This window comes from Myotis daubentonii, chromosome 18 (assembly GCF_963259705.1).
Source record: "Myotis daubentonii chromosome 18, mMyoDau2.1, whole genome shotgun sequence".
NCBI classification, from domain to species: Eukaryota; Metazoa; Chordata; class Mammalia; order Chiroptera; family Vespertilionidae; genus Myotis; species Myotis daubentonii.
This window is the reverse complement of record NC_081857.1, coordinates 9977550-10004991: the sequence shown is the minus strand read 5'-3', so window position 1 is coordinate 10004991 and position 27442 is coordinate 9977550. Positions and strand designations below refer to the sequence as shown.

The 27442-nt window shown below is 49.0% G+C and overlaps 1 protein-coding gene across 2 annotated transcripts; it reads left to right on the top strand.

Annotated features, from left to right (window-relative positions):
• Positions 1 to 3816: 3816 nt before the first annotated feature.
• On the top strand, positions 3817 to 18699 carry CTSE (cathepsin E). 2 transcript variants are annotated; one of them, XM_059673499.1, is made up of 9 exons: positions 3821 to 3979; positions 4599 to 4755; positions 5183 to 5300; positions 6574 to 6692; positions 11142 to 11341; positions 12371 to 12493; positions 13830 to 13971; positions 14066 to 14164; positions 16475 to 18208. In XM_059673499.1, the coding sequence occupies exons 1-9, from the start codon at positions 3912 to 3914 to the stop codon at positions 16637 to 16639; spliced, it is 1191 nt and encodes a 396-aa protein (XP_059529482.1). In that variant the 5' UTR covers positions 3821 to 3911; the 3' UTR covers positions 16640 to 18208. The 2 variants fall into 2 exon arrangements, with proteins under 2 accessions (XP_059529483.1, XP_059529482.1); XM_059673500.1 differs by lacking the exon at positions 13830 to 13971 and having other exon boundaries at positions 3817 to 3979; positions 16475 to 18699.
• The last annotated feature ends 8743 nt before the right edge of the window (positions 18700 to 27442 follow it).

Here is a 27442-nt window from a genome sequence, read left to right as displayed (position 1 = left end):
AAGGATTTAAAAAAATAAAAAGAAGAATGAACAGACTGTAATAATAATAATACCTAGCATTCATTGGTTTGAGGGTTGAATGAACTAGTGTTCGTTCCTAAGGTCCTCAGCTCAGAGCCTGGCCCATAGCCCATGTTCCCAAAATGTTCCTTGTTGTTAGCATCCAATTCAAGACCTTCATTTTATAGACAAGGGAACCATCACCAGAGAAAAGTGATTTCTCTATGGTCATATGGCCAGTTAGTGGCAGAGCCAAGACTAGATCCAGGCAGCGGATCCCAGTCCTCTTCCTACGGTACCACACACAGCCTCGTTCACTCATCAACTTCAAGCAGAATGACGTTGGGACATTTTCCAGGTGGTCACATTCATGCCGAGCCGATGATGGTGCCAGGGCCGGGGCCGAGAGCATCCTGGATTGCTGGCTCCTGAGATCAGGGGCCAGCTGAGCAGGAAGGGGAAGCAGCTGTGAATGCCACGTTGACACACTGCCCCTGGGGCGATCAGCCCTGATAAAGCTGATTTCCACAGAGCCCTAAGCAACCGTCTTCTCATTGCTCATTTGTCTTTTGGAAGCTGAAGCTCCAGAAAAGAGAAGTTGATAGGATGGTGTCACCATCAAACATTTTCAAACGCTCCGGAAGCAGACAAACCTTTGTGTCCAGCCAGCCCCAATCCGCATCCCTGAGGGTCTCTCTCTGTCTCCAAAGCCCCCCTCCCAATGCTGAGAGCCTGTGTGATTGCCCGGTGGTTCTCAACCTTCTGGCCCTTTAAATACAGTTCCCCATGTTGTGACCCAACCATAAAATTATTTTCGTGGCTACTTCATCACTGCAATGTGGCTACTGTGATGAATCATCATGTCAATATCTGATATGCAGGATGGTCTTAGGCGACCCCTGTGAAAGGGTCGTTCACCTGCCAAAGGGGTCGCGACCCACAGGTTGAGAACCGCTGGCCTATCCTGTGCCCCTGTGGGGCAAATCGGTTTCTGTACCGATGACATCTTAAGAAGCAAGTTGCTCCCAGGGATGGCCGGTTCTCTGAGGGATAGTCTCCCTGTTCCTGGAGATGGTATATATCAAGCCCCCTTTCCCTTCTGGGTGGGGAGATCCAACATCCTGCTGCTGCCCAGGACTGCCTCGGTCCGTAAGTTCCCTTAGAAACTCTTGGTTTAATTCTGGAGTTGTCAGCCTCTTTCTCTAGTCTCTCAGCCCCATGTTCCTTTGGAGTCGTTCCAGTACACCTCGGAAATTTTTCACAACAGCCCTGCTTTTGCCCACATGGTACAATTTTACCTCAAATGCTCCTCCCTTTCCCTTTCCTTAAAGAACACTAGCGCACACACACACACACACACACACACCCATCACACATGTGCCTATGGGCTTTTGTTCCCTACAGAAAGTATTTAAATTGTCCACAGCAACATTCAATTCCAGTATAGGAGGATCCAGTAACCTACAGTCAGGGCAGTACAGTTCCTGGTGTTTCCAGAGAGAAGAGAATCCACTAATTCTGACAAATGTCCCCACGCTCCTGCCTCTAACCTTTCCGAAATCCAACCAGACCCCGGGGCTCCTCACAGACCATCCAGGCTGTCTCTGGTCCAGTCAGTGGCCAGGTGGCCCACAGCTGCCCAGACCAACACGCTGTTTTTCAAGCCTGAGCCAGCGGAACCCTCTCCATTTAGTAAACAGAGGTGAGGGGGAGACGGGGAGGGGCCTGGAACATGGGAGAGGGAGGGGCCACGGTTATGCTCATTTCAACCCTTCGGTAACAATGAGGATAATTCTGCAGAAAGCTCACTGGACCGGAAGTTAGGAGGCCTGGGCCCTAATCCTGGCTCCGCCACTGAATAAACTCCATGTTCTTGGGCTGGTCACTTGCCTCTGCGCCTCAGTGTTCTCTGCTCTGTGCGTGGCTTCGCCTTCACGGCCTGGAAGAGGCTTCTAGTGCCAGGTCTTTAGAGTGACGATCTTCCGTCCTGATGACATATTATAGCTTTTCAAGCACTTCCACATGCCGTATTTTGTGTATTTAATCCTCCCTAAAACACAACAATGTAGTGTTTGGCAAATGAAGAAATTAAGGTACCTATTGGTTGGGCAAACCATGGCAGAGCTCAGTGCTAAAATGAGTTAGTTTGACTTCAGGCCACCTGTGGCCCACGCCGCCCTCTTGGGTGCAGACTGTCTCCCCAACGAAAGGTCAGAGAGAAGGGCCCCTTGTAAGTGGGCAAACGCCTAAGAGGCTTTGTTCCCTTAGGGTCAGGGGTCAAGGATCTGGGCTATTCTCCAAACTCTTTTGATGTCTTTTTAACATTTTAGAGCCCAAAGCAGGATTCAACTTAGCTCCAAACCCTGTCTGTTGCTTGGGCTTTGGAGATGGACACCTTGATCTTGGAGTTCTAGCTTCCAGAATCATCTATAATAACAAAAGCATAATATGCTAATTAGACCAGACAACCAGTGACCTTCTGGACGTCCTTCTGGATGACCTTAGGGATGAAGCCGCGGTGACGGGGGCCGAGGCAGAGGTGGTTAGGGCCGATCAGGCAGGTGGGTGAGCAGTTAGGGGTAATGAGGCAGGCAAGCAGAGTGCTTAGGGGTGGTCAGGCAGGCAGACAGGTGGGTAGTTAGGAGCCAGCAGTCCCAGGTTGCAAGAGGGTGCAGGCTGGGCTGAGGGACCCCCTCCCCCATGCACAAATTTCATGCACCGGGCCTCTAGTGAGAAAATAAATTTCTATTGTTTAAGCCACCCAGTCTGTGGTCCTTTGCGTGGCAGTCTGAGTAAACTAATCCAGGCACCTGTTCCAGAACCCTCACCACCAGCACCTCTCTGGCCCTTGAGGGCTGCCTCTGTTTTCTCCTCTGAACCTCCCCCTACCCTATAGCCCTGGATTCATCAAGTCCTTGAGGGGGGGTGGGAACTGGCTCCACAATCCACTGCCAAATCTTCTCATTTTAGGGGCTTTGATGGGGAGAGGGTGTGTGTGTGCTGATTTCTGTTTCAAAGTGGACTGGGGGCAGTAAACTGCCATTGGGACTCCTAAGCGGCTGAGGAGAAAACAGGAAATACAGACAAAACAAACTGATTAATGCTGAGTTAGAGCCGTGGCTGCTGCTGCCAAGTGGTTAGAGCGTTAGCCAGAGCATCAAAGGGTTGTGGGCTTCATTCCTGGTCAAAGGCACAAACCTGGGTTGCAGGTTGCATCCCTGGCCCTGGTCAGGGTGTATGCGGGAAGCAACCAATCAATGTGTCTCTCTCACATTGATGTTCCTCTCTCTCTCTCTCTCTCTCTCTCTCTCTCTCTCTCTCCCTCCCCCACTCCCCCCTCCCTCCCATTCTCTCTCTAAAAAAAAAAAAAAAAAAAAAAAAATCAATGAAAAAAAATATCCTCGGGTGAGGATTTAAAAAGAAAAATTGAGTTGGAGTCCTGCCCCGCATGTGACAACTGAGCTTCCACCCCCCAGGAGTCTTCAGACAGACACACGGTAACTAACAGTCAGTAGGTGGTTCCCACGTGTCCAGGGGCAAGGTGCTCCCTCAATTAATTAATACGGGGCTTCCTGGGCCAGGTGGGTGCCAGACTCTAGGAGATGCTGAGCCGTGGACAATCCCCTTCGCCTTAGGATCTGGGCGCACAGATTCCCAAGTCCCACCCAGATTCCCTCCCACCCCCAGGAGTGAAAGGAGCCGAGAGGTGCAGGGAAACGCCCGCCCGTGACACAGGCTGTGTTTGCTCTGGGCCTGGCTATCGACTCCAGGGGCCTTATCGCTGTGTCCGCAGACTGGGCTGGGCGGGGCTGCGTGAGGGAGATGTGGTCCCACCGACCCGGGCACGGAAGGAAGGAGAAGTGGAGGGAAGGCCGGGCAGAGCCAGCGAGAACGAAGCTGCTGGCGGTACCATGAAATCGCTTCTGCTTTTGCTGCTGGTGCTCCCGGACCTGGTGCAGGCCCCGGGCCCCCTGCACAGGTGAGGCCACGTCCCAGCACTGTGTCCGGCCGGGGTGGGGCCCTGCTCTCAAGCTGAGGGCTCCCCTGGGAGAGGAAAGCTGCTGGGGAAATAGGGAGGAGAAGAAACAGGGCCCGGGCAAGGTTGACCAAGCGGCCACCTTGTGGGAGTTAGCCTGAGTCTCCAGCCCAGCACCAGCCACTCCTCGGCCTCCACCTCTGACGGAGCTGCCTGCCTGAGCCCCAGGGGCTTCTCACGTTGGAAACAGCAGGCCTGTGCAGCTCAGAGGACCTGAGTACTCCCCAAGGGGCTGACCACTGTCCCCAAGAGGTGTGCTGTCCCTTTGAGGCATCCCCTCATGGTGTTCATGTAGAAGTGCAGACCATCCCACAGCCCCATCGTCCCTGATCTCCAAGAGCCCATCTCTGGAAGGTGGGCCATCTCAAGTCTAAGGGTCTGAGGGTCTACAGGAGGCTGGGCAGGCTGGGGCAGAGGGGCCCTGATCCTGGCCAAATCCTGGCACACTACCTTGCAGACCCCTCCTGCGTAACTTCCCAATTAACCTCTGGGAAATGGGGCGGGGGAGGGGAGTCAGAGAGGCAGGAATGCCTCTCTTTCTCACATGGGGCTTTGTCCTCAGGGTGCCCCTCAGGAGGCGTCAGTCCCTCCGAAAGAAGCTGCGAGCTCGGGGCCAGCTCTCCGAGTTCTGGAAATCCCAGCATCTGGACATGATCCAGTTCACCGAGTCCTGCAAGATGGACCAGAGTGTCAACGAGCCCCTCATCAACTACTTGGATGTGAGGCCTCCTGGGGCAAAGGCTGGGAGGAGGAAGGGGGGACACAGCCTGGCATGGCGAGGGGGCAGCAGCACTGAGGCAGCGTGGATTTCTCCTCTGGGATAACCCATATGGACTGATGCCCGGGTCCCCTTGGACTTGGTCCGATAAGGCCCAGGGCACCTGAATGTGTGCACCTCTGTGGGAGGGAAGGGAGGAGCAGGCCTTGCTCACTGCCTTGCTCCCAATGATTCTCATAATAATGAGTCAGGATAGTGATTAGATTTCCTCCCTCTCAGCCCTTCCTCTGCCTTCCACCTCTGATGGCCACTTCCCAGGTCTCTGAGCCCCAGTCTGTGCTGGCCCAGGCCCTGCCCACAGAGCTCTCCCTGGGTCCTTCCCCCTCCCCAGCACCCACACCCTGCCCCCTTCCCTCCCTTGTCTGCAGATGGAATACTTTGGCACCATCTCCATTGGCTCCCCACCGCAGAACTTCACCGTCATCTTTGATACCGGCTCCTCCAACCTCTGGGTCCCCTCCGTGTACTGCACCAGCCCGGCCTGCAGTAAGTGGTCCAGGAGCCCCCACAGGGAATGGCTGAGGGCCAGGCCTGGGATCTGGAGCCTGGCACCCTGGGGGGAGGGGTTGGGTTCCAGTAACTGGCCATCCCTGCACACCAGCCTCCCCTCTCCTCCTCTGTGTCTGCCCTGGGACTGCCTTCGGCAGAAACAGGGCTGGGTCAGGAAGAAAGTTAAAATTGATTGCTATTCAAGCTAGCAACTTCCATACTGACCAGAATCAGCAGGGGGAAACCACCACCAAAAAATTACACATTTTTGAATACTCCCCTCGGAATACCTCCAGGAATGCGGGGGACAGTTCCATTGCAGTGGCTCTTTCTGGGCAGGTAGGTGGGTCAGGTTCCAGTGTGGACTGTTCAGCTGCATCCAGGAGGCCTGGTGACCTCGCTCCCACATACATACCAGAGTGGGGGCTGGTGGGACAATGGGTGGTAAACCCATTTGGCCAGAGGTCACTCAGAGGTCTTTGTGAAAACTGGAAAAGGAAGAGCTAAGGAAAGGCATCTCAGTCCATGTAGGACAACGTTTAGAGACAATGTCTCATGCAACCCTCAAGGTGTCCATGGGGCCCTGGCCGGTTTGGCTCAGTGGAGAGAGCGTCAGCCTGCAGACTGAAAGGTCCCGGGTTCGATTCCCACATACCGGAGTTGCAGGCTCGATTCCCAGTGTGGGGTGTGCAGGAGGCAGCCAATCAGTGATTCTCTCTCATCATTGATGTTTCTAGCTCTCTCTTTCTCTTTCCCTTCCTCTCTGAAATCAATAAAAAGAAATATTTTTTTTTTTTTAAAAGAAAGGTGTCCATGGGTTGTGCAAGATGTTGGGAGCGATTTCCTGGAATGGCAGGAGTTTATCCTGAGTTTCTTTTGAATGCCAGTCTCTGACGCACAGTGGTCGGCAGAGGCTGATGCCTGGCGTTTATTCTGGGTGCCCCAGGAGCCCACAGGGACAACTATTTGGCTCCTGTCAGCCCACCACGAATGTCTAGAGGGGGCTGTAGGGGTCCCTAGGGAGGGCCATGGCCAACCTTTCCAGATGCACCTGCTCATCACTGTGTCCTCAGACCGGTCAGTTAGGGAGATTTGGTTCCCACTGCCCCACGGGAAAGAAAGGAGTGGTGGCAAGGAAGGCTGAGGCAGAGCGAGAGAGGAGCTGCTGGGTGGGCCCACAGCGGAAGTTAGGGAAGCAGCTCTGCACTCAGGGCAGGGATGGGGGCAGCAAGCTGATGGCCCAGGCAAGAGCAGCATCCTTGCTTTCCAGAGACACACCCCAGGTTCAGCCCTTCCCAGTCCAGCACGTACAGTGGCCCAGGGAGCCACTTCTTCATTCAGTACGGGACGGGGAGCTTGTCCGGAGTCATCGGAGCCGACCAGGTCTCCGTGAGTATAATTCCTTCATGTTCCCTCTCTTGGTCAGGAACTTGGGAGACAGAACACCGTTCAGTGCTCTTAGGGGAGCAGTTTCAGATCTGCGCAGGAAGAGGTGGAAGCAAGGAGCTGGAGCTGGCTTCCAGGGAAGGGGGAGGCCTGGCTTGGCCTGAGATGCGGCCGTGGGCCAGTCTGTGCCATGTGCTGGGTCCTAGAGAGGCGGTGAGGGAGGGGGATTCCTGCAGGACACAGGGCACCTGGTGGCAGGGTTCCCAACTGGACCAACGGCCCCAGGGCACCAAGGAGACAAGACCAGGCCTCCATCTTGAAGGAAGAAGATGTCCAAGCCGGGGCAGACGGTGGGAACTCAGTTCCTGAAATAAGGCAACAAGGTGGGGCTGGGAGTCCAATCATAGAGACAAGGCAGAATCCAAGTCCCAGGGCAGCCCTGAACTCGACGCTGAGCTCGTGAGCTGCTCCTTAAACTCCCTTTGACCAAAGGTCCCATGGATCCCAGATCTGTGGGAACCTGACCAAGGTGGGGACAGAGAGCCAGGGGAGCCCCGGTCCTGCCCTACCCAGGTTTATGGGCACAAGCGCAGTAGTCCCCGCCTTTCCACGGTTTCGCTTTCTGTGGTTGTAGTTATCCTCAGCCAACCACAGCCTGAAAGTATGAAATAAAAAATTCCAGAAATAAACAATTCCTAAGTTTCAAATTGCACGCTGATCTGAGGAGCAGGATGAAGGCTTGCGCTACTTCACTCTGTCCCACCCGGGATGTGGATTGTTCCTTCGTCCAGCGTGTCCACACTGTATGTGCTCTCTGCCCATTAACCACTTAGCAGACAACTCAGTTATCAGATCAGTTATCACAGAGAGAAAAAGAGATCACTTTAACTAACTTTTACTAGTGTATTGTTTTGTTCTATTTTATTATTACAGTGCCCAATTTATAAATTAAACTTTATTATAGGTACATATAGGGGAAAAAACAGTGTATGTAGGGTTCGGTATTATCCTTAGTTTCAGGCTTCCACTGGAGGTTTTGGAATGTTCACCCTGTGGATAAGGGGCGAGCATTGTTTATGCCCAGGCCTTTGGGGAAATAGAGGCTGACCCACCCCTGATGAGCACTGTTACAGTTCTGGGGGGTCCGGCCACAGGGCTCAGACTCCATCAACATCCCTTTAAAGTGGGTGGGAGTAGAACCCATGGAGTGGGAAAAAAAATGCCAAGAGCAAGAAACACAGCGTCTATGTAAAAAAAATACCACATACAGATAAAACAGCACACTGTTTTCTATTAGAACATACGTAAAGGCACAAATGACTGCTTAGAAGGCTACGTCACATTCCTGACTGATCATCATAGTTACCCCTGGAAGCAGAGGAGGGCATGGAAGGGGAATTGTGTCCTTTGCTGCTGCTTATCTGCTGGCTCGCTGGGTGGTGTGGGGCCACAGCCAAGCCCACGGCCACTCCAGCGTCCCTTGGTTCCTCCTTCAAGTTCCTGGCTCCCAGCCCAGCCACACGTTTAACTCCTTAACGGGCAGTGGCAGCGAGGGCTACAGGACACGCCCAGCACTGAGGCTTAGAGGCAGTGAGAGAACAATGTGCGTTCTAGTCCACCCTCACCCTCGAAGTTCCAATTCACCCTTCTCCCACCTGACACCCGTCTTCCCTGACTGACTGCCAAACTGTAGACTTCAGTCTGCGGCACCAGGACAAAGCGAATTCCCACTGTACACCATGTAACCAGCACCTGCCATGGCATACAGCCAACTGTCCAGAATACAATCCTTTGTGTGTGTAGCCCCTAATGGCTCTGCTTCTCTGATACAGATAATAAAGGATGTGCTAAATATTGTGGATGCAGCTAATGCAACTCTTATGAGACAATTATAGCCTGAAATGTATATACTAGAAAAGCTGAAAACCAACCATCTGAGCATCTACGTTAAGCAATAAAAAATAAGAAAACAAGCAAACCACAAGCAACAACAAATCAAACCCAAAGAAAGAAGGAAGGAAATAAATAGAAGAATGGGATGGATGTCAATCAATCAGAAAAGTCATTCAATAGAGAAAATCAACAAAGCCAAGATTAACGCTTTGCAACGATTAATAAAATTCATAAACCTCTAGCAAAATTAATAAAAAACTGAAAGAAAATACAACTTAATATTAGAAATGAAAAATAATGCATTAATTAGACCCTGAAACATTAAAATGATAATGATATCATTATAATCAAGAATAATTTTATATTGATAAATTTGACAATTTTTTTAAAAAATGGCAAATGCCTTGAGAAATACAGCATGCTAAAACTGACACAAGAAAAACAGAAAATATGAATACTCCAATGTCTATTTAAATATTGACTGTTATTAAAAACCTCTCCACAAGAAAAATCTACGCCCAGGTAACCTCAGTGGTAAATTCTTCCAAAGAAATAGCATCAACCTTATACAAATTCTCCCAGATAACTGATAAAGAAAGAACACTTGTCCTAGCTGGTTTGGCTCAGTGGATAGAGCATCGGCCTACAGACTGAAGGGTCCCAAGTTGGATTCCAGCCAAAGGCACATGCCTGGGTTGTAGGCTCGATCCCCAGTGTGGGATATGCAGGAAGCAGCTGACCAGTGATTCTCTGTCATCATTGATGTTTCTATTTCTCTCCCTTGCTCTCTGAAATCAATAAAAATATATATATCATGATGTTTTATAATAATATCAAAAACATCGAATACCTACAAGCATCGAATACCTACAAGTAACAAAACAATGTGCAAGATCTCTACTCTTAAAACTGCAAAATATTACTGAGTGAAATTAAGAAAGATCTATATAAATTGAAGATAAACCATGCTTATGATTCAGTATTATAAATAAGTCAATTTTTCATCAATCAAAACAAGAGCAATTTTTATTAGAAATTGACAAGCCAATTCTAAAATTTATATGAATATGTAATACAATCTAGATGAAGAAAAATACTACCAAGTATAAGACATTATGAATATGTAGTAATTTAGATATGTAATATTGACACAGGATAGGCAAATAGAAAAATAGAACAAAATAGAAAATTCAGAGATTAGTCACACAGTCACCTGACCTACATTGAACATGATATTGCAGTGGAGGAAATGATGGTGTAGTTATTAAATGGTACTAGGTCATCTGGATATCCATATCGTAAAAAAAAAAAAAAAGAACCTATAATGACTCCTACCTCACACGTCAATCATAGAACTTCTCATAGACTATAGATATAAATGGGAAAAGTGAAACAATAAAGCTTTTAATAGAAAACATAGAAAAATATCTTTATGACCTTAAGGTAGGCAAAATTTTCTGAAGTTACAAAACCCACTAATTAAAAAGAAAAAGATTGATAAATTTGACTATATTGAAATACGTATCTTCTGTTCATCAAAAAACACCATTAGAGAGTAAAAACGCCAGCCACAGTCCGGAGATGTTTCTAATATAAACATCCAACAAAGGACTTGGTTCCAATCAATAAGTAAAATTCAGACAACCTACTTCACAAAAAGGAGCTATCCAATGTCCAATGTCATTAGTCACCAGGAAATACAAATTAAAACCAAATGTACCTGCTGCATATGCACCAGAAGACTGAGAAGGAAAAGACGGCAACATCCAGTGTTGGTGAAGATATGAAGCTACTGGCAACGGAACTCTCAAAATATTGGTACTGAAACCATCAATTGGTACAAATCACTTTGGAAAATTCTGTCAGTATTTATTCAGTTCTGTCAGTATTTACGCATACTCTATGATCTAACAATTTTACTCCCAAACATGTATCCAACAGAAATATGTACACGTGTTCACCCAAAGACAAGTACAAGCTGCATTATTAGCAATAGTCAAGTACAGGAAGCAACCCATATATGCCCCATGGTAGAATGCATACATACTGATGGCATATTCAGATTGTGTAATACAAAGACAATGAACAAATTAAAACAGCGTGCAACAAGCATAATGTTGGGTGACAAAAGCCAGCTACCAAAGAATTCATACTGTATGATTCCATTTGTATAAAATTAAAAAATAAGCAAAGCCAATACAGGCTGTTAGAAACCAGGAGACTGGTCACTTGTGAGGAAAGGTGTGATAATTGGCAGGGTGCTGGGGGACTCTGGGGGTTGCATTGTCCTCTTGTTCAGTTTGGGAGCTTGCTCACATGGGTGAGTACAGTTTGTGAACACTCACTGAACGGCCCACCTACGATTTCTGTATTATACTTCGGCAAAAAGGGTTTACGTTTAAACATTGAGTGGGACTATGGCGAAAATCGTTGTGCCCATTTAATCAAGAAAGGTTGAGTCAGAGAAGAATTAGCTTCAGGAGAGAGGAGAATCTGGGGATCTGAGGCCCTTTGCCAAAGAGCTCCTGGGCAAATTCCCTCTGGGCTTTCTCCCGTCAGGTGGAAGGGCTGACTGTGGTCGGCCAGCAATTTGGAGAGAGTGTCACGGAGCCTGGCCAGACCTTTGTGGACGCAGAGTTCGATGGCATTCTGGGCCTGGGATACCCCTCCTTGGCTGTTGGAGGGGTGACTCCAGTGTTCGACAACATGATGGCCCAGAACCTGGTGGACGTACCCATGTTTTCTGTCTACATGAGTAGGTAAGGCCCGTCAAGCCTGCCAGGCTGAGGTCTTATACCTCCGGGGGACAGCACGGTGCCGCTGAGAGAGCACCAGACGTAGCAGTCACACGGGGGCTGGATCTCTTGTTAGTCCAGCTGCGTGATTTGGGGCAAAACACTGAACCCCTCTGACTATTGAGAAAATAGGATTTGCCTCAGAAAGTCGTTGTGAAGAGCACTTTGTAAACTGTAGCACGCTGGACTCATTTTAGGAATACCTGGAATTAAATATTCATGTATGCGGTGAATAACTACTTCTCAAGCCCCTCTTATGTGCTGAGCACAACACTGGGCACTGGGAATACAGTGAAGCTAGAAAGACCGTCCCCACCCTCAAGAAGCTTATTCCCAGTGGGGGAGGCAGGAAAAAATTTACAATAAGCTGATAATAAAATAATCACATGTTCATGGATGGATAAGCAAATGCGATATATACATGCAATAGGATACATTCAGCACAAGCCACCACAGGGATACATCTGGAGGACGTTATGCTAAGTGAACTAAGTCTGTCACAAAAGGACCCCTGGTATGATTTCACTTATAGGAAGCACCTAGAGTGGTCAAATTCATAGAAATCGATAGTAGAATGGTGGTTGCCAGAGACTGAGGAAGGGGAAATGGGAAGTTATTGAATGGCTGTAAAAGTTTGGTTTTGTGGGATGAAAGGTTCTATGGACTGGTTGCACAACGGTGTGGATATACTTAACACGACTAAGCTGTACACTTAAAATGATTACGATGGGCCCGGGCTGGGGGGCTCAGTTGTTTGGAGTGTCGTCCCATGCACTGAAGGGTTATGGGTTTGATTCCCGGTCAGGGCGCATAACCAGGCTTGTGGTTCATTCACAAATCATTGGGCAGAGCTGTCTCTCTTCTTTTGCCCACAAATTCCAGACTAACCCTGGTCTAGGTACTTGGTGCGAGTGATCAGACCATAAGGCAGGAGCTCATTCCCAGGGTTTTCCCGTGACCCTTCGTTGGCAGCCTGCCTTTCTCTCCCTGCAGTGACCCAGAAGGCGGTGCGGGGAGCGAGCTGATTTTCGGAGGCTATGACCACTCCCATTTCTCTGGGAGTCTGAACTGGGTCCCGGTCACCAAGCAAGGCTACTGGCAGATAGCACTGGACACGTGAGTATCGTCCACAGAGTATGGTGTTGAGGGAAGAACTCATAACTCATAGCAGGCACAACTCAAATTGACCTGAATGGAAGTGCTGGTCACTGGGAGAGCATGCCAGGAGCCTGCGTGAGGCTAGAGGCGTGGAGGTGCCGAGCAGAGGTGCAGGAAGGGGCATCAGTAACCAGGGTGACAGGTACGCGGTACCAACGACCAGCTTCCTTCCTTGTAGGAGAGGTGCGCCTTCAACTCAACCCATGGTAAATACAAACACTCCACTAGCTGCTTCTTGTTCACCCAACATAAATTAACACACAGACAAGGGCTGATTGAAATGGGTGCAGAAGTGAATTGGATTCAGATTGTGCCTGCATAAAGGATGCACGGAAGGTGAGACGCACATACAAGTGACTGCATGTAAAGAGGACAGTGATCAGTGCTCCATGAGATGTGCCACCAAGCTGGCCCAGCAGACAGGGCAAGGCAGCTTCTGTCTGAAGAAATCCTCAGATTTCTTGGAGGTGGCAGCATTGACTGAGCCCCCTCTCCTTCCCCCCACCTCCCCCCCACACACACACACGCACCTGGGCATGGAGCAATGGGAAAGTGGGATTGGATGTCTGACACCTTCCTGGCACTGTATTAGACTGTGGCAAGCTGGCACGGCCATGGCATACTCAGCCCACATTGGGTGCCTTATGTGCCGCGCCAGCTCAGCCAGGTTCGGTGACCCTGAGAGGGGGCGGTGAAGGATTGAGAAAACACAGACAAGAGAAGAAAGCTGGGTCTGGGAGGGACGCTGTCCTCTCTGATGGAGAGCTAGCGACAGCGCCATGGACTACAAGCCGTGTCTTTATTTTATAGCCAGATTCCACCAGGCAAAGTAAGGGCGTGGTCAAGATGTTTACAACATTCTCATGGGTTTCGGATCTACTCAATTACATGCACCTGAACTCTATCAAGCCCACATCACTCAGGCACGTGGGGCCACGTGCTCGGACCATAAGTTCAAGCTTACAACTATACCTGTTGGCTACAATTGTGCTGGGAGGGCTCTGCCCTCCAAGCTGGGACTTGCACGTGGCCATGAGAGGACTGTGCCCTCTCATTAGTCCGAGGCTTGAACCTGTCCAAACACTGTAGCCTCTCTCCACATTAGACAATGGATTCAAAGAAACGTAATTCAAGTGTCAACTCAGCCAGGAACAAGTTCCTGCAAGGTGCCAGCCATGTGCCAGGCATGTGCTTCAGGTATCAGAGAGCTCAGCAGGGAATGAGAGCTGGAGGCTGGAGAGAGGGGACAAGAAGCGAAGAGGTGAGGGACTGACCACGCTTCCTTTGCCCTCAGAATCCAGGTGGGAGGAGCCATGATGTTCTGCTCAGAAGGCTGCCAGGCCATTGTGGACACAGGGACCTCCCTCATCACAGGTCCCCCGGCTGAGATCAAGCAGCTGCAGAAGGCGATAGGGGCAGAGCCCGTGGATGGAGAAGTGCGTGCCTGTCTGGGGGGAAGAGGGGAGCGGGGCGGGGGGGCTCTCTTGGGAGACGGGAGATTCTAAACTGATCCTCTGTGGGGTGTTTTAGTATGCCGTGGAGTGTGACAATCTCAATGTCATGCCGGATGTCACCTTCACCATCAATGGAGTCCCCTACACTCTTCAACCAACTGCCTACACCCTGCTGGTAAGAGCTGTTTCCTCACTTGGGGTGGTGAAGACACAATACAGTGTACAGATGATGTGTTATAGAATGGTACCCCTGAAACCTGTATCATTGTATTAACCAGTGTCACCCCAATACAATTTTTTAAAAAAGCACACACACGCATATATTCACAATATAGCAGAAAAGAATTAAAGGACTGTTTCCTCATTCTGCAAGTCACAGGGCCTTCCCCAGATACCTGCCACTTCCCCTTTGCAAACAGTTGCCTGCACTCAGGCCACATCTATCCCAAGTCCCCTCCCATCTTACCCTGCACTGAAGTGGCACTTCCTCAGGGAAGGACACAGCTGCCTGTGTGTGGTGGAAAGACCACTGGGCTGGTTCTCTAACTTCCCGCTCGGCCATGAAGCAGCAGCAAATCTGGAACAGGCCGTTCAATGAGGCTCTCTGACATTGTCTCTAACCTCAACCACCAAGTCAGACTGGGGGTGCTATTACCCCATTTTATAGACCAGGACATTGAGACCCAGAGAGTTAATGGTTCTAGATGTGAGATGCTTGGGTTGGGAGGTACAGAATAAGGTTATATCTCTTCTAATATATATACAGATTAACATGCTCCTCAAACCAGAGAATGCCTTGGTGCAGTAGATGCGTAAGTATGAAGGGAGAGGTAGAAAGGGAACCCCCAGGTGTTTGAGAAATCCATGACCACCTCATACACAGGGGGCACAGATTTTCAGTATCATACTTCTTTGGTGACACACTTTAATGCACTAACCTTGCCCAAGAGTCACCCACAGCATCAGCGTGACTGCGCCAGAATCGGGGTGCTAAGGGATAGACTGAGGGCTTTAGGGATTTACCTACCCCCACACCTTGATCTCCACTAACCCCTTCCCTAAGCCACTTTTACTATTACAGTTACAGTAATAGTGAAAACAAATGTCATTTTTAAAAATTTTTCTTTATTGATTAAGGTATTACATATATGTCCTTATGGCCCCATTGGCGCCGCCCCCCCACTCATGCCCTCACCCCCCTGTTGTCTGTGTCCATTGCTTAGGCTTATATGCATGCATACAAGTCCTTTGGTTGATCTCTCCCCCTTACCCGCACCCTCCCCTACCTGCCCTCTGAGGTTTGACAGTCTGATCGATGCTTCTCTGTCTCTGGATCAGGAAAACAGATGTCTTACTTTAAAACACAGCTTCATGTCAAGTCCCCTAAACTCCTCCAACAAAGGAATTCTGCAGCTGCCGCTGTGACCACCACACTGGGGACAAGCTAGACATTTCAACTGCCAAACTCATCAGTCTCTACACCCGTCACCACTCCAGCGCCCCCTCCCACCTTCACCCTCTGTGAGTTCCTGCTCTCCCCCACGCCCTTTCCTGCACCCAATATGGTGCCACTGTCCTTTTCTGCCAGCACATTTCCATCAGAGCCACCTCAACCCATCACGGATGCTGTAATACCTTTGCATTCTTATCCCCGTCCTCTCAAGAAGGCTCTTTAGCCCTCCGCAAATCTTCCCACTCCCTCATTGGCAACCTCAAACTTCCAGTGGTTGTTGGAAAGACCACACCTGTCTGTTAGATCCCAACTCTTTGCCAAACTGAAGAATAAGATTGGGGGAGGTTCTCATGGAGTAAGGGATGCCTACTTACCTTACACCTAGTAGGAGCCACTCAAGTGATTCTTTCCAGAACAAGAAAATAGCAGTGGCTAGCCATTTATAGGCGGTTTCTCTCCCTTAAAGAATTTGACTTGAGCTCCACCAGAAACTAAAGAAACCAGAGTTTCAGTCAAGGTCTTCTAATGCCAAACCTTTTGCTCTTCCAGCCGTGAGTCAAGCTTTTGGTTTTCCCAATGGTGAAATGGTGTTGGGGGGTGGGAGTGTATAATAGATGAACAATTCTCAAAATTGTAGAACTTAGAAGCCCAGACCCACATCTAGCAAACACTTTAACCCTTTGCGGTCCAATTTTATTTTTGGAATTCAAACAGTCTGGTCCGAACTGAAAGTTCTTCCTCTCTTGGTTGCAGTAGCTCCCCGGTGGAAATTGCCAATTAGCTCAACCACCAACTGGACGTTGGACCTGCTACTAGCACCTGGTCTGTCGAGTCAGCCTCGACGTTGGACCGAAAAGGGTTAATGAATACATCGGTAGAGGTGTATGAAGCAGGAGGAAGAACCAGCCAACCAAAACTGTGAAGCAGCTGCCTAAGGCCATTCGGTGGCCACCACCAACACACAGTGTCGCTGAAGGCAGCACTCCTTCCTTCTTCCCCGTATGTCACTCACCTTCTTCTTTCCACCCCCAGGACTTCGTGGATGGAATGGAGTTCTGCTCCAGTGGCTTCCAAGGCCTTGACATCCAGCCTCCAGCCGGGCCCCTCTGGATCCTGGGCGATGTCTTCATTAGACAGTTTTACTCTGTCTTTGACCGAGGGGATAACCGTGTGGGGCTGGCCCCAGCCGTCCCCTAAAGAGGGGCCCCCTGTCTGTGCCTGCTGCCTAACGCCCCTTGGAAATCCAGCTGGGCCTGTCAGGTGGGGGCATTGTTCACACCTGTCAAAAAGTCCTTTCCAATAGATTGCATTTGTTCAGAGGGGCAACTTCAATTAGAAATAAACACAGCTGAGACTGCGCACACACACGCTCACACATTTCCATATATCACCACCTCTACCACCATCATGATAGGAGTAAGTTGTATGCCCAAACTTTTTATTGCTTTTGGCTAACATTTTATTATGGAAATCTCCAATTATGGGCATTATGTATAGAAGCAGAGATTATCCTATATAATAAAAGCATAGTATGTAAATTGTTCCTCTGGGAGTTTGACCAGGGGGCGGGGCCAGCCAGGGGAAGGGAGGGAGTACCCGCCAGGCAGCCAGCAGCTGCTAAGGACTTGGGCCCCCAGTAGTGTAATAAATCCCTATGCACACCCCACCTGCACATGGCCAGGACTGTTTTTTCTGCACCACCACCCACTCCTCTCTCCAGCCCCGCATACCTGGATTATTTTGAAACAAATTCTTAGCATCACATCATAAGTCATCACATCAAGGATTTATCCATAAATCCTTGTAACTTCCTAAATGTGCGGTCAGTGTTCAAGTGGTTCCTATTACCTCATAAATGTTTGGTCACATTTGCAGTTGACTTCTGTGTGTCAGGATTCGAAAGTCCACAAATTACACTTACATGAGATGTCTCTTATGTCTCTTTTCATCTGTAGAGTTTACCACATTCTGAACTTTGCAGAGGTGTCATGTAACATGGTTCTCTGGGCTCATCTTTCCTATAAAATGGTAGTTGGATCTAGGGGCCTGATTTTGTGGCAAGAATACTTCATAGGTGGCGCTGGGCACATCCCACTGTAACCCATCAGGAGATAGGTAATGCTTGGCGCCTGTCTGGTAGGAGTAGTAGGGATGGTGAGTGGGTCCCAGAGTTCTCAGCCTCATCCATCCATTTATGACAAATTTCCCTTTGGTATTTTTTGAAAATTTTTCCCTTTATTTTATTTTATTTTTGGTATTTGACCTCAAGGTTTTTGCAGCCATTGATGATCAGTGCTTAAATCCACGGTGTCATTAGGAAGGGATACAAAACAGGGATTTTTCTAATTCTGTTTTTCCTCCTGTATTTGTTAGCTGGGATTCTTTTCTAAAAATAACTAAAAAAAATAAAAATAAAAATAACTCTTTTACTCGTAGACACAGAGAATAGATTGCTGGTTGCCAGAGGGGAGGGGAATTGGGGAACTGGGCGAAAAAGGTGAAGTCCAAATTGATAGTTACAAAACAGACACAGGGATGTCAAGTCCGGCTTAAGGAATATACTCAATAATGTTGTCATAACTATGCATGGTGCCAGGTGAGTACTGCAAATATAGGGGGAAATGCTTTATAAAGTATATAATTGTCTCCAGTGGTCGGCAAACTGCGGCTCGCGAGCCACATGCGGCTCTTTGGCCCCTTGAGTGTGGCTCTTCCTAAGCCTTAGGAGTACCCTAATGAAGTTAATAACAATGTACCTACCTATATGGTTTAGGTTTAGAAAATTTGGCTCTCAAAAGAAATTTCAATCATTGTACTGTTGATGTTTGGCTCTGTTGACTAATGAGTTTGCCAACCACTGGTCTAGCCACATGCTATACAACTGAACTAATAGAAAATAATATTAAATATAAGCTGTAACTGAAAACTAAAATTTTTAAAATAATAAAATAAAATAAGGCTCCCAAACCCCCTCTTTTTCAACGGTTTGCTCACCATGAGGTATAGCTCATACAGGAAAGGCAAAAATACTTGTTTACCCCCCTTTCTTTACCAGTTTCAGAATAATGAGTGCTTTAGCTTACTGCAGTTTTTAGTGCTCAATCACCCCACCTTTACTTAGCCAGTGGGCCCTGAACTTTTTACTTCACACAATACAAAGAGTTGTTCCATAGAAGCATAGAGCAGACTGTGGAATCTCAGAAGGAAGGTGGCTGGGTGGGAAGAGATCAACTAAAGAGCTTGTATGCATATATGCATAACCCATGGACACAGACAATAGGGTGGTGAAGGCCTGGGGTGGGGGGTGGGGGCTGGCTACAAGGGGTCAATTGGGGGAAAGGGGGACATATGTAATACTTTCAACAATAAAGATTTAATATTTTTTTAAAAAAAGGACTTGTTCCATTTTCCAAAGAGTCCTGGTACCGTGAAGTGTGTTTATATGTTTGTTGTAATGGAAATATTTCATAGTACGGAGGGTGAGAGATGGAGAGAGAGATATTACAGGATACAGCGAGAGGCTCTGAATGAACCCTTCCCACGTGTGGGGCCCAGGGTCGGTCCATCGGTCCATCTGTCCATCCTGAGGAAGACGTGGAGAATCCAGGTCTGAGGCACACCCCCCACTCCAGTGGGATCTCTTGCCACCAGAAACAACTTGTCTTTCTTTTCCTTCCTTTCACTTTTTTTTTCCAAATGGAAGTATCTTCATGCTTTTTCTTATTATAAAATATGTGAAAGTCCTTCATGCTCCTCCCCCTTGGAGATAAGCATTATTATCATTTGAAGTTGTTTGATACAGACCTTTTTTTGCCCAGAGAAACAGATGAAGATGAGTATTGGTAAGAAAGCCTCGCTCTTTCTTCAGGAAAAGACACCATACTCGTCCCTAAACTGTTCTCCATTCAACAGCAGATCCCGTGTCAGACAGCAACTCATTCCTTCTCACGTCTGTACGGTGTCCAATTATTTGTCAAACCTTCTCTTAACGAACATCAGTTAATTTGGGGTTTAATTCAACCCAATCTAAACAACACTTATTACTTATTTTGTGCCCAGTGCTAAGCGAGGCCCTCTAAGACCCAGGAGACAACTGGCCCTGGCCGTCCCTTTGGGCAGTAGGGGTCGTGGAAAACACACCAGGCTCACAGATAACCTAGATCACATCTGGGCTCCACCTCTCACCAAACTGGTGGCGTTGGCTAATTCCTTCATGTTCGTCAGTTCCACTCCCAGGGCTGCTGGGAAGACTCAGAGCTTCACCTGGTGGGAGTGCGGCTCATGCTGTCCGCGGCCCTTCCCCTTCACGTATCTTGGTCATGGCTCCCACACATATATACACTGTTTTTGTGGGGGTTTTTTTCTACTTATTTTCTTCACTGACTTATTACTTTTATTTTTTAAAAATATATTTTATTGATTTTTTTTACAGAAAGGAAGGGAGAGAGATAGAGAGTTAGAAACATCGATGAGCGAGAAACATCGATCAGCTGCCTCCTGCACACTCCCCACTGGCGATGCGCCCGCAACCAAGGTACATGCCCTTGACCAGAATCGAACCTGGAACCCTTCAGTCCACAGGCCGACACTCTATCTACTGAGCCAAACCAGTTACGGCACTGACTTATTGCTTTTAGATTTCATTAAGAACAGCCTGATCCAAAAAAGCTCTCAAAGTAGCATAATAGAGTGGTTAGCAACACAGGCTCTGGAGTCAGACAGCTCCTGGCACCAGGGCGGGACCTCTGCACCTCAGTTTCTTCCTCTGTAGAATGGACGTGGTAATAAGAACTGCCCCTGGGGCTACTGAGAGGATTCCACAGCATGATGCATGCGTGGGAACGCTTAACTAGCTTGTGTGTCTGTGCTCGCCCAGGGCCTGACTGGCCTGCACCCAGCACAGGCACATTGCACACCAAGCAGAAGCCCCAGAGTAAAAAGGCTGAATGACTTTTCCTCAAATTTTAGAGTCTAAAACGAGCACTCCAGGAGCCAAGCAGAAGCCGATGGTTAGAGGGCATCCTGCAGGCTTTCTCCCCGCAGGGCCTGGGCCTCCCTGGTGTGTTGATGTGCCGCCTGCCTGGCGCCAGGAGGCTCCGGGATGGGGGCCTGGAGTATGAAAGTGACCCTTACACCACACGTGCAGGAAGTGAAAGCGACTCGGTCCTCAGGCTGCCCTAGCCCAGTTCCACTCTGAGCACACTGGTCCCTCAGGGCAGAAGTGACACTTCTGTCAGCATGAGCTAAACACCCCACCCCCACCCCCACCCCCACCCCAGTGTAAACCTACTTAGCCCTATTGGCTGCTGTGAGTTTCCCAAAACTGACCTTTGCTCTGTGTGATCTTCACATCTGTGGTGTTGGTCCTTGTCCATGTGCTTGTCCCATGACCCATGTATGATTCTAGGTCACAAACCTCTCAGGGAGGGGCCTAGTGCTTTGGCCAAGCTTCCCTGTGCCATGGGAATTGTCAAAGGATGCTAAACCCATTTCCTAGGGCGGCTGCAACCAAGTGCCACAGACTGGGTGGCTTAAAATAACAGAAAGGTATTGTCTCACAGTTCTGGAGGCTAGAAGTCCAAGATCAAGGTGTCAACAGGGCCATCCTGGCTCTGAAAGCAGTAGGGAGGAATTCCTCCTTGCCTCTTCCTAGCTTTGGCAATCCCTGGTGCTCCTGGTCTGTAGCTACAACCCTTCCATCTGTGCCTCTTATGTCACATAGGTGTCCCCCTATGTGTAAATGTCTCTGTCTTTTCTCCTCTCTCATAAAGTCGCCAGTTACATTGGATTAAGGTCTGTCCTACTCTAGTCTGAGCTCATGTCAACAGACCAACCTTTCCAGGACCTGGGAGCCCGGACTCCAACATACCTTCCGGGGAACACAGTTCAACTCATGACAGATGCTTTGCTAACGAACTGCTCTTAAATTTGATTTTTGGCCTCTTAAAATCCTTTCAGAAGCTTTCTGATATTTTATCTTTTTTTTCTCCCCCCCCCCCCCCATCCCCCTCACAACAAATCTGTGAATTAGGCAGAACAGCTTTTATTACCCTGTTTTCTAAATGGGGAAATTGGAGTATAAAACAATGAAACAGTTAGTTAAAAGTAGAAGTGAATCCATGTCTCCCGACTCCTAATCCACAGCTTCTCATGTAATCGCTTCCCCCAAGCCCAGGGGATCTCGAATGCAAGGATGGCAGGTAGATTCTAGTCAGTCCCCCCCACCCTCAACCCCCACACCCCCAGTACCATTTGCTTTTTAAAATAAAAATGCGTTTGCTGCTGAAAGGTCAATGGTTGCGGATCCCAAGAGGACCCAGACAGCATCCTCCTGTCTGCTCCAGTGTGGAAATAAGGCCTTGCTAAGAGGATCCACAGAGCCTGCTCTTCCTTGGAGGAACTGTCCTTCTCCTGTTCTCTGTGAGCCAGGTTCCTGTCATCATCAACATTACAGGCTGAACACAGGCCTTACGTTACACCCTCTCAGATTCTCTCTTCTGAAAATCGAATGCTGAGTAGGACCGCACAGCTGAGGCACGCGTGGCAGGCACACGGAGAGATGGCCCCCAAGTCCCCAGTGCCCAGATCACCAGGGCCACTCGGCTCTGTCCTCCCTAGGCCTTGTTGCTCATCTCTTCCTACAGTTCTCAACTGAAAAGCTCTGGCATACACACCTCCTACTAGGGCGGGAGACCAGAAGACTGTCCTGCCGTGGGAGTCGGCAATCTCGGGACTGTGAGGTCTGATCCCTTCTCTAGGTAAAGTTCGAGAACATGGCTCAGTGACTTCAGCTCATCAAAGAACCTGTGCTTGGAAGGATGGTCAGGGTAAAGAAAAGGTGTGAGAACTTACTTAATATCCCACCCACTTGGGCTGTGTCAAGGACACCAGGACTTGGAACTACAAGTCCAGACCTCAGGACCATAACAGGCTCCTACTTGAACCATGTCCAGCACGGCCAGGGGTGAACCTGAGGAGGGGTGGGGAAGGATGACAGAAGACAGACAAGAGAACAAGTTGGGGCCGGGTAGGTCACTGCTCTCAGATGGAGAGATAGTGACATAGCCTGTAAGCCGAGTCTTTATTTTATAGTCAGATCCCATGAGGCAAGCAAGGGCATGGTCAAGATGTTTACAATGTTCTCGCGAGTTTCGAATCTACTTGGTTACATGCACCTGAGAAATCTATCAAGCTTTGTTTTGGCAGCACTTGCTGCACCTCCCGCAGCCCACATCACTCAGCCACCTGGGACCACAGGTTCGGACCATAAGGTCAAGCTTACAACCATAGCCTTTGGCTATAATTGTGCTGGGAGGGCTTTGCCCTCCAAGCTGGGACCTGCACGTGGCTTTGCCACGAGAAGACCGTGCCCTCTCGCTCTCCACACCACTCCTCAGCTTCAACATCTGCCTCTTGTCTTCTCAACACGTGCCAGGTTATGATGTATCTGGTACTAACTACTGTACCAGATAAACCCCCAAATCACCGTGGTTTGAACAATAAGCATTTATTTCTCATTCATGGAGCGTTCAGTTGAAGAATCACATGATTCAAAGACCTGGGCCCTTCTGCCTTGTGGTTCCCACATTCCCTGGGACCTCAGAGTTATTTTTTATGTCCTGCAGACTGGGAGTGTGGCAGCTCCTGCAAGAGGCTTTAACGTGCCAGGTACAAGGCAGGACACTTCCTCTACATCTATTCGACTTGAGCTCCATGTGGGCAGGAGGTCTGTCTCGTTCACCATCCTATCTGTTCAGGAATCATGCTCCATGGCCACACCCATCTACAGGGGCTGGAAATGCCATCCAGCCGTGGCCTGGAGGGGTACGGGGGCTTTGATGAACACCAGCAGTTTCTGTCTCACAGCCCTCCACCTGGGATCCTTTCCTTTCTCCTGCTTCTTTATTTTTAATATATTTTTATTGATTTCAGAAAGGAAGGGAGAGGAGAGAGAGAGAGAGAGAGAGAGAGAGAGAGAGAGAGAGAGAGAGAGAGAGAGAAACATTATTGATGAGAGAATTATGCCTCCTGCATGCCCCCTACTGGGAGTAGAGCCTGCAACCCAGGCATGTGCCCTGATCAGGAATCGAACCGAGACCTCCGGGTTCATAGGTCACCCTCAGCCACCGAGCCACACTGGCCAGGCTCTCCTGCTTCTTAAACATGAGTGCCTCAGGTTCTGCCTCACTTCTCTCCTCTCTCTATCCCCTGCCCCTCTCACACCTAGGAGATGAGGCGCCTCTGCAGTCTATGGAGACAACCCTCCTGTTGACATTTCTAAATAGTCATTGCAAAGCTATGAAATTTTCAGAATAACTCCTCTACCTTTGTTTCTTGCCCCACACTATCTAACTGGAGGTCAGACCTGCCACTCATTCATTTACCTAACAAATACTTACTGAGCCCTCTCTGCGTCCCAGTTCTTGAAGGGGAAATTTGTTAAATGCCTGAGTCAGAAGCTTACATTTTATTGGGAAGTTCAATTCAAAGGAAGCAAGAGATGGGAAAGGGGAAGTGAGGGAGAGAGAGGGGAATAAGTACAAGGAGATGAGTTTCCGAGCTGACTACAGATTTGCAATAAACACAGCTGTTGCTCGGTGCACAGGACATCACCAGGAAGGCCATGAGGGTGTGCGCAGCTCAGAACCATCCAATGACAAGGGCATGGGGTATGGGGCAAGTCTACGCTTCTACCTGCTGGTTTCTTTTTCTCCTGCCTTAGTGGGTCAGAGCCTGTGGGCATTTAGTCCCTGAACGTCTGATTCATATTCCTGGTCTGTCCAGAAAGCTGCTAGAACTCTAGGGCCTTTGGGAGACCACCAGCTCAGTGTAGGCCCTGGACCAGTTTCCTCTCTGTTGGCTCCCTTCTTGCAGGCTCCTTGACCAGGGAAACAGCACTAGCCATCACCAGAATTGGGGGGGAAGCAAGACAAGGGGCTGGGCTGGGTGGAGTAGGGGAGCCAGGGCCAAAGCATCGAGCAGTAGGGACAGAATAGTGAACAAAACAGGGTTTTCTCTCAGTGAGCTTAATTGGTGTCATGGAAATGTCCTGCTGGTACATCAACCTCAATCCTGATCGAGCAGGAGCCCCATAATCCCCTTCTGATCTCACTGTGTTTCCCATCACCACCCCTTGGTTATGCAGGCCCATTCCTCCATCTGCCTCACAGTCCTTCCCACTCCCCAGCACACCATCAGGTTCAATTACTATGTATTGAGAACCCCCTCAATGCCAGAAGTGGGAGGAGGAGGGATGTCTTGCTCCCCACCGAATACACAGCACCTGGCTCCGGGCCTGGCGCACAGTAGGTTCGCTGTAATATCTGCTGAATGATCGCACACATCTGTGATTTAATCTTCCCAATGGCCCTGTCAGTAATGTCACAGAATTGCTCCTGTGATGTGTTTCCTTGTCCCCATGCCCTTGTCATTACCTCTCACCAAGAGCATTGCAAGAACATCTGGGTGCACTGATTCTGGTCTCTCCTCCTTCCAGACACATTTCTGAAACTTGGCTCCAATCAATGCTCCAAACTTCCCAACGGCTCCCCACTGTACTCCCAATGAAATCCAAGCTGACTTGGCTTTCAAGGCTCTCCAGGGCCCTGCCTCAGTCAGACCCCCTGTCCTTCACTCACATCTCTTCCACCTGGAACCCAACAGAACCACCCCCATTTTCTCACTTGCACACTTTTGCTCCCAGGATTTCTTCTACCCTGTTCACCAGTGGAGCACGCTTCCCCAAATGACCCTTTTTTTTTTCTTTTTTTCCTTTTTATAATTTTTTATTGATTTCAGAGAGGAAGGGAAAGGGAGAGAAACATCAATGATGAGAGAGAATCATTGATCGGCTGCCTCCTGCACACTGGGGATCAAGCCCGCAACCTGGGCATGTGCCCTGACCAGGAATTGAACCCTGAACTCCTGGTTCATAGGTCGACGCTTAACCACTGAGCAACACTGGCCAGGCCCCAAAGGACCCCTCTTCGATGACCGTTAAGATTATATTGAAGAGATGTTAGACGCAGTGCCAAGAAAAAGCAGGTTGAAATGTCAGCCCCGCGGGATGCATGCTGGGAGGTGGTCTGCCCTGACTGGGAGCCTGTCTTGTGCACAGTCTCCTCTGCTGAGCAGAGATGCAGCATCTGCTCTCCACACCCCAGATCACTTCTTATATTGCACCTGACTCCCGCCTCCACTTCCCACACACCTGCATGGATTCAGATCCTTGCATCCTTCAAGCTCGGATTCAAATCTCTCCTTTCCATAAAGCCATTTTCTCCTCTAGGAGTCTTGTAAATCCCCACAACCCTTTCTTATGCCATTATACCCCGCATTCCTTCTACCATGACTTGCACCATGCCTTTCTTGCACTGATAAAATGCAAATATCCACTTCTTTGTGTTCCCCAAGGGTCCTGATAATTACATGACTGCATGCAGGGGGGAGGAAGGGGAAGAAGGACATTCAGTGAGTGCAGCGTCAGGGCCTCCCCCGCAGGGTAGAGGCTGCTCCTCATTCTCCACTGGAGCACGTGTCAGAACAAGAAAAGGGAAGCTGCTGACTCTCGATCCACTCGGACAGAGGAAGTGGGGACTACAGTCTAAGGATGGTCGGTGACTTGGCTGCCAAAGGTGTTCATGGTAGTTCTTCAAACATCCCCTAGAGGTATACGTTTCATCCTGTGTTCAGAGGCTGCAAGGACTAGCTGACGATAGCTCACTTCCCCTACCCAAAAGTGTAATAGGCAGCTAGACAGACATGAGCAGAGCAAGGACAAGGGGTCAGGTACAAAAGGTCACCAGGCAGAAAGCCCGGGTGTGTAGCAACAGGCAAAACTAGGAAAACAAGGACCTCACTCCAAGGTTACCTTTTCTTCCATAGCATATCGCTGGTCTTGCAGTGTAGACCCTCAGACTCCACCCCCCCCCCCCCCAAGATAACACCTAGGCCTCAGTTATATTTAAGTTCCAGGCCCAGAAAAGCAGCAAAACCAGACAAGCGGCATGGTGGCCTCCTCTGGACCAGCTGCAATGACTAATGACACCCTGTCCTGTTGCCAACCAATCAGCAGAGACCATGACATTGAGAGAGCACAGCTGGAAAGATGATGCATATTCTACAGAAACCCTTCCCTGAAACCTCCCCTAAGATTCCCACCTGCAAGAGAGAGATCAGTACCCGCAACACAAAGGGCCTAGCTTGTGCTCTCCCCCAGGGGAGCACGCCTGCACCATTTCCTTCCCCCCTTCTTTACTGTAAGGGACCCCACAAGGCTTGCAACCAGGGGTGCAATGGGCAGCAGCAGCTCGTCCTGGTCTAGCCCCATGAACCTGTCTCTAAGGCCTCCTTTGCCCTGACTTCTCAGCCAAAGCAGCCCAGCCTCACTCTCCTGCTGCTTCTTCTATGCCCTTCCTTGTTTCCCTGTCCTACGTGTGTTTTTGCTGCAAATTCTTGCTTGCTTTGCTGCACTTTGTCTCTTGACTGAAATTTTTTTCCTTCAAGAAAACAAGAACTGAAGTCTCTCTCTCTCTCTCTCTCTCTCTCTCTCTCTCTCTCTCTCTCACACACACACACACACACACACACACACACACACACACACACACACACACAAATGATGTTTAAAACCTGGTCTCAGAAAAGTCGAAGAATGTTGTTCAGGGATCCTAAAGGGCAACAATTTAAGAACAATTCGGCAGGCATGAATCGGGGGTGTCTGGAGGGTGGACCAATGCACCCTTTTCCAAGTAAGCAACAAAGAATATTTTGGGGAAACATGCCCTGGAGTTTTACCAACTTCAGTGAAATATTATTAAATATTAGAGTCCAATATTACACTTCATGGAAAGGCATGTTTGCGAATTAGAACAAGAAAATGACCTTGAACTGGAGCTTTTGCTCCATCACAAACTCCATACCAAGGCCTGTCCTGGCACTGTGGCTGAGTGTGGGGTTTAAGGTTACTAGCTCTGCCCTTGAGGAATGTATAGTCTAGTT

Excerpts from the sequence above, each read along its gene's own strand:
- CTSE (XM_059673499.1), top strand. The coding sequence starts at position 3,912 with ATGAAATCGCTTCTGCTTTTGCTGCTGGTGCTCCCGGACCTGGTGCAG. Across the intron at positions 3,980-4,598 it reads GCCCCGGGCCCCCTGCACAG|GGTGCCCCTCAGGAGGCGTC; the intron begins GTGAGGCCACGT and ends CTTTGTCCTCAG. Across the intron at positions 13,972-14,065 it reads CAGAGCCCGTGGATGGAGAA|TATGCCGTGGAGTGTGACAA; the intron begins GTGCGTGCCTGT and ends GGGGTGTTTTAG.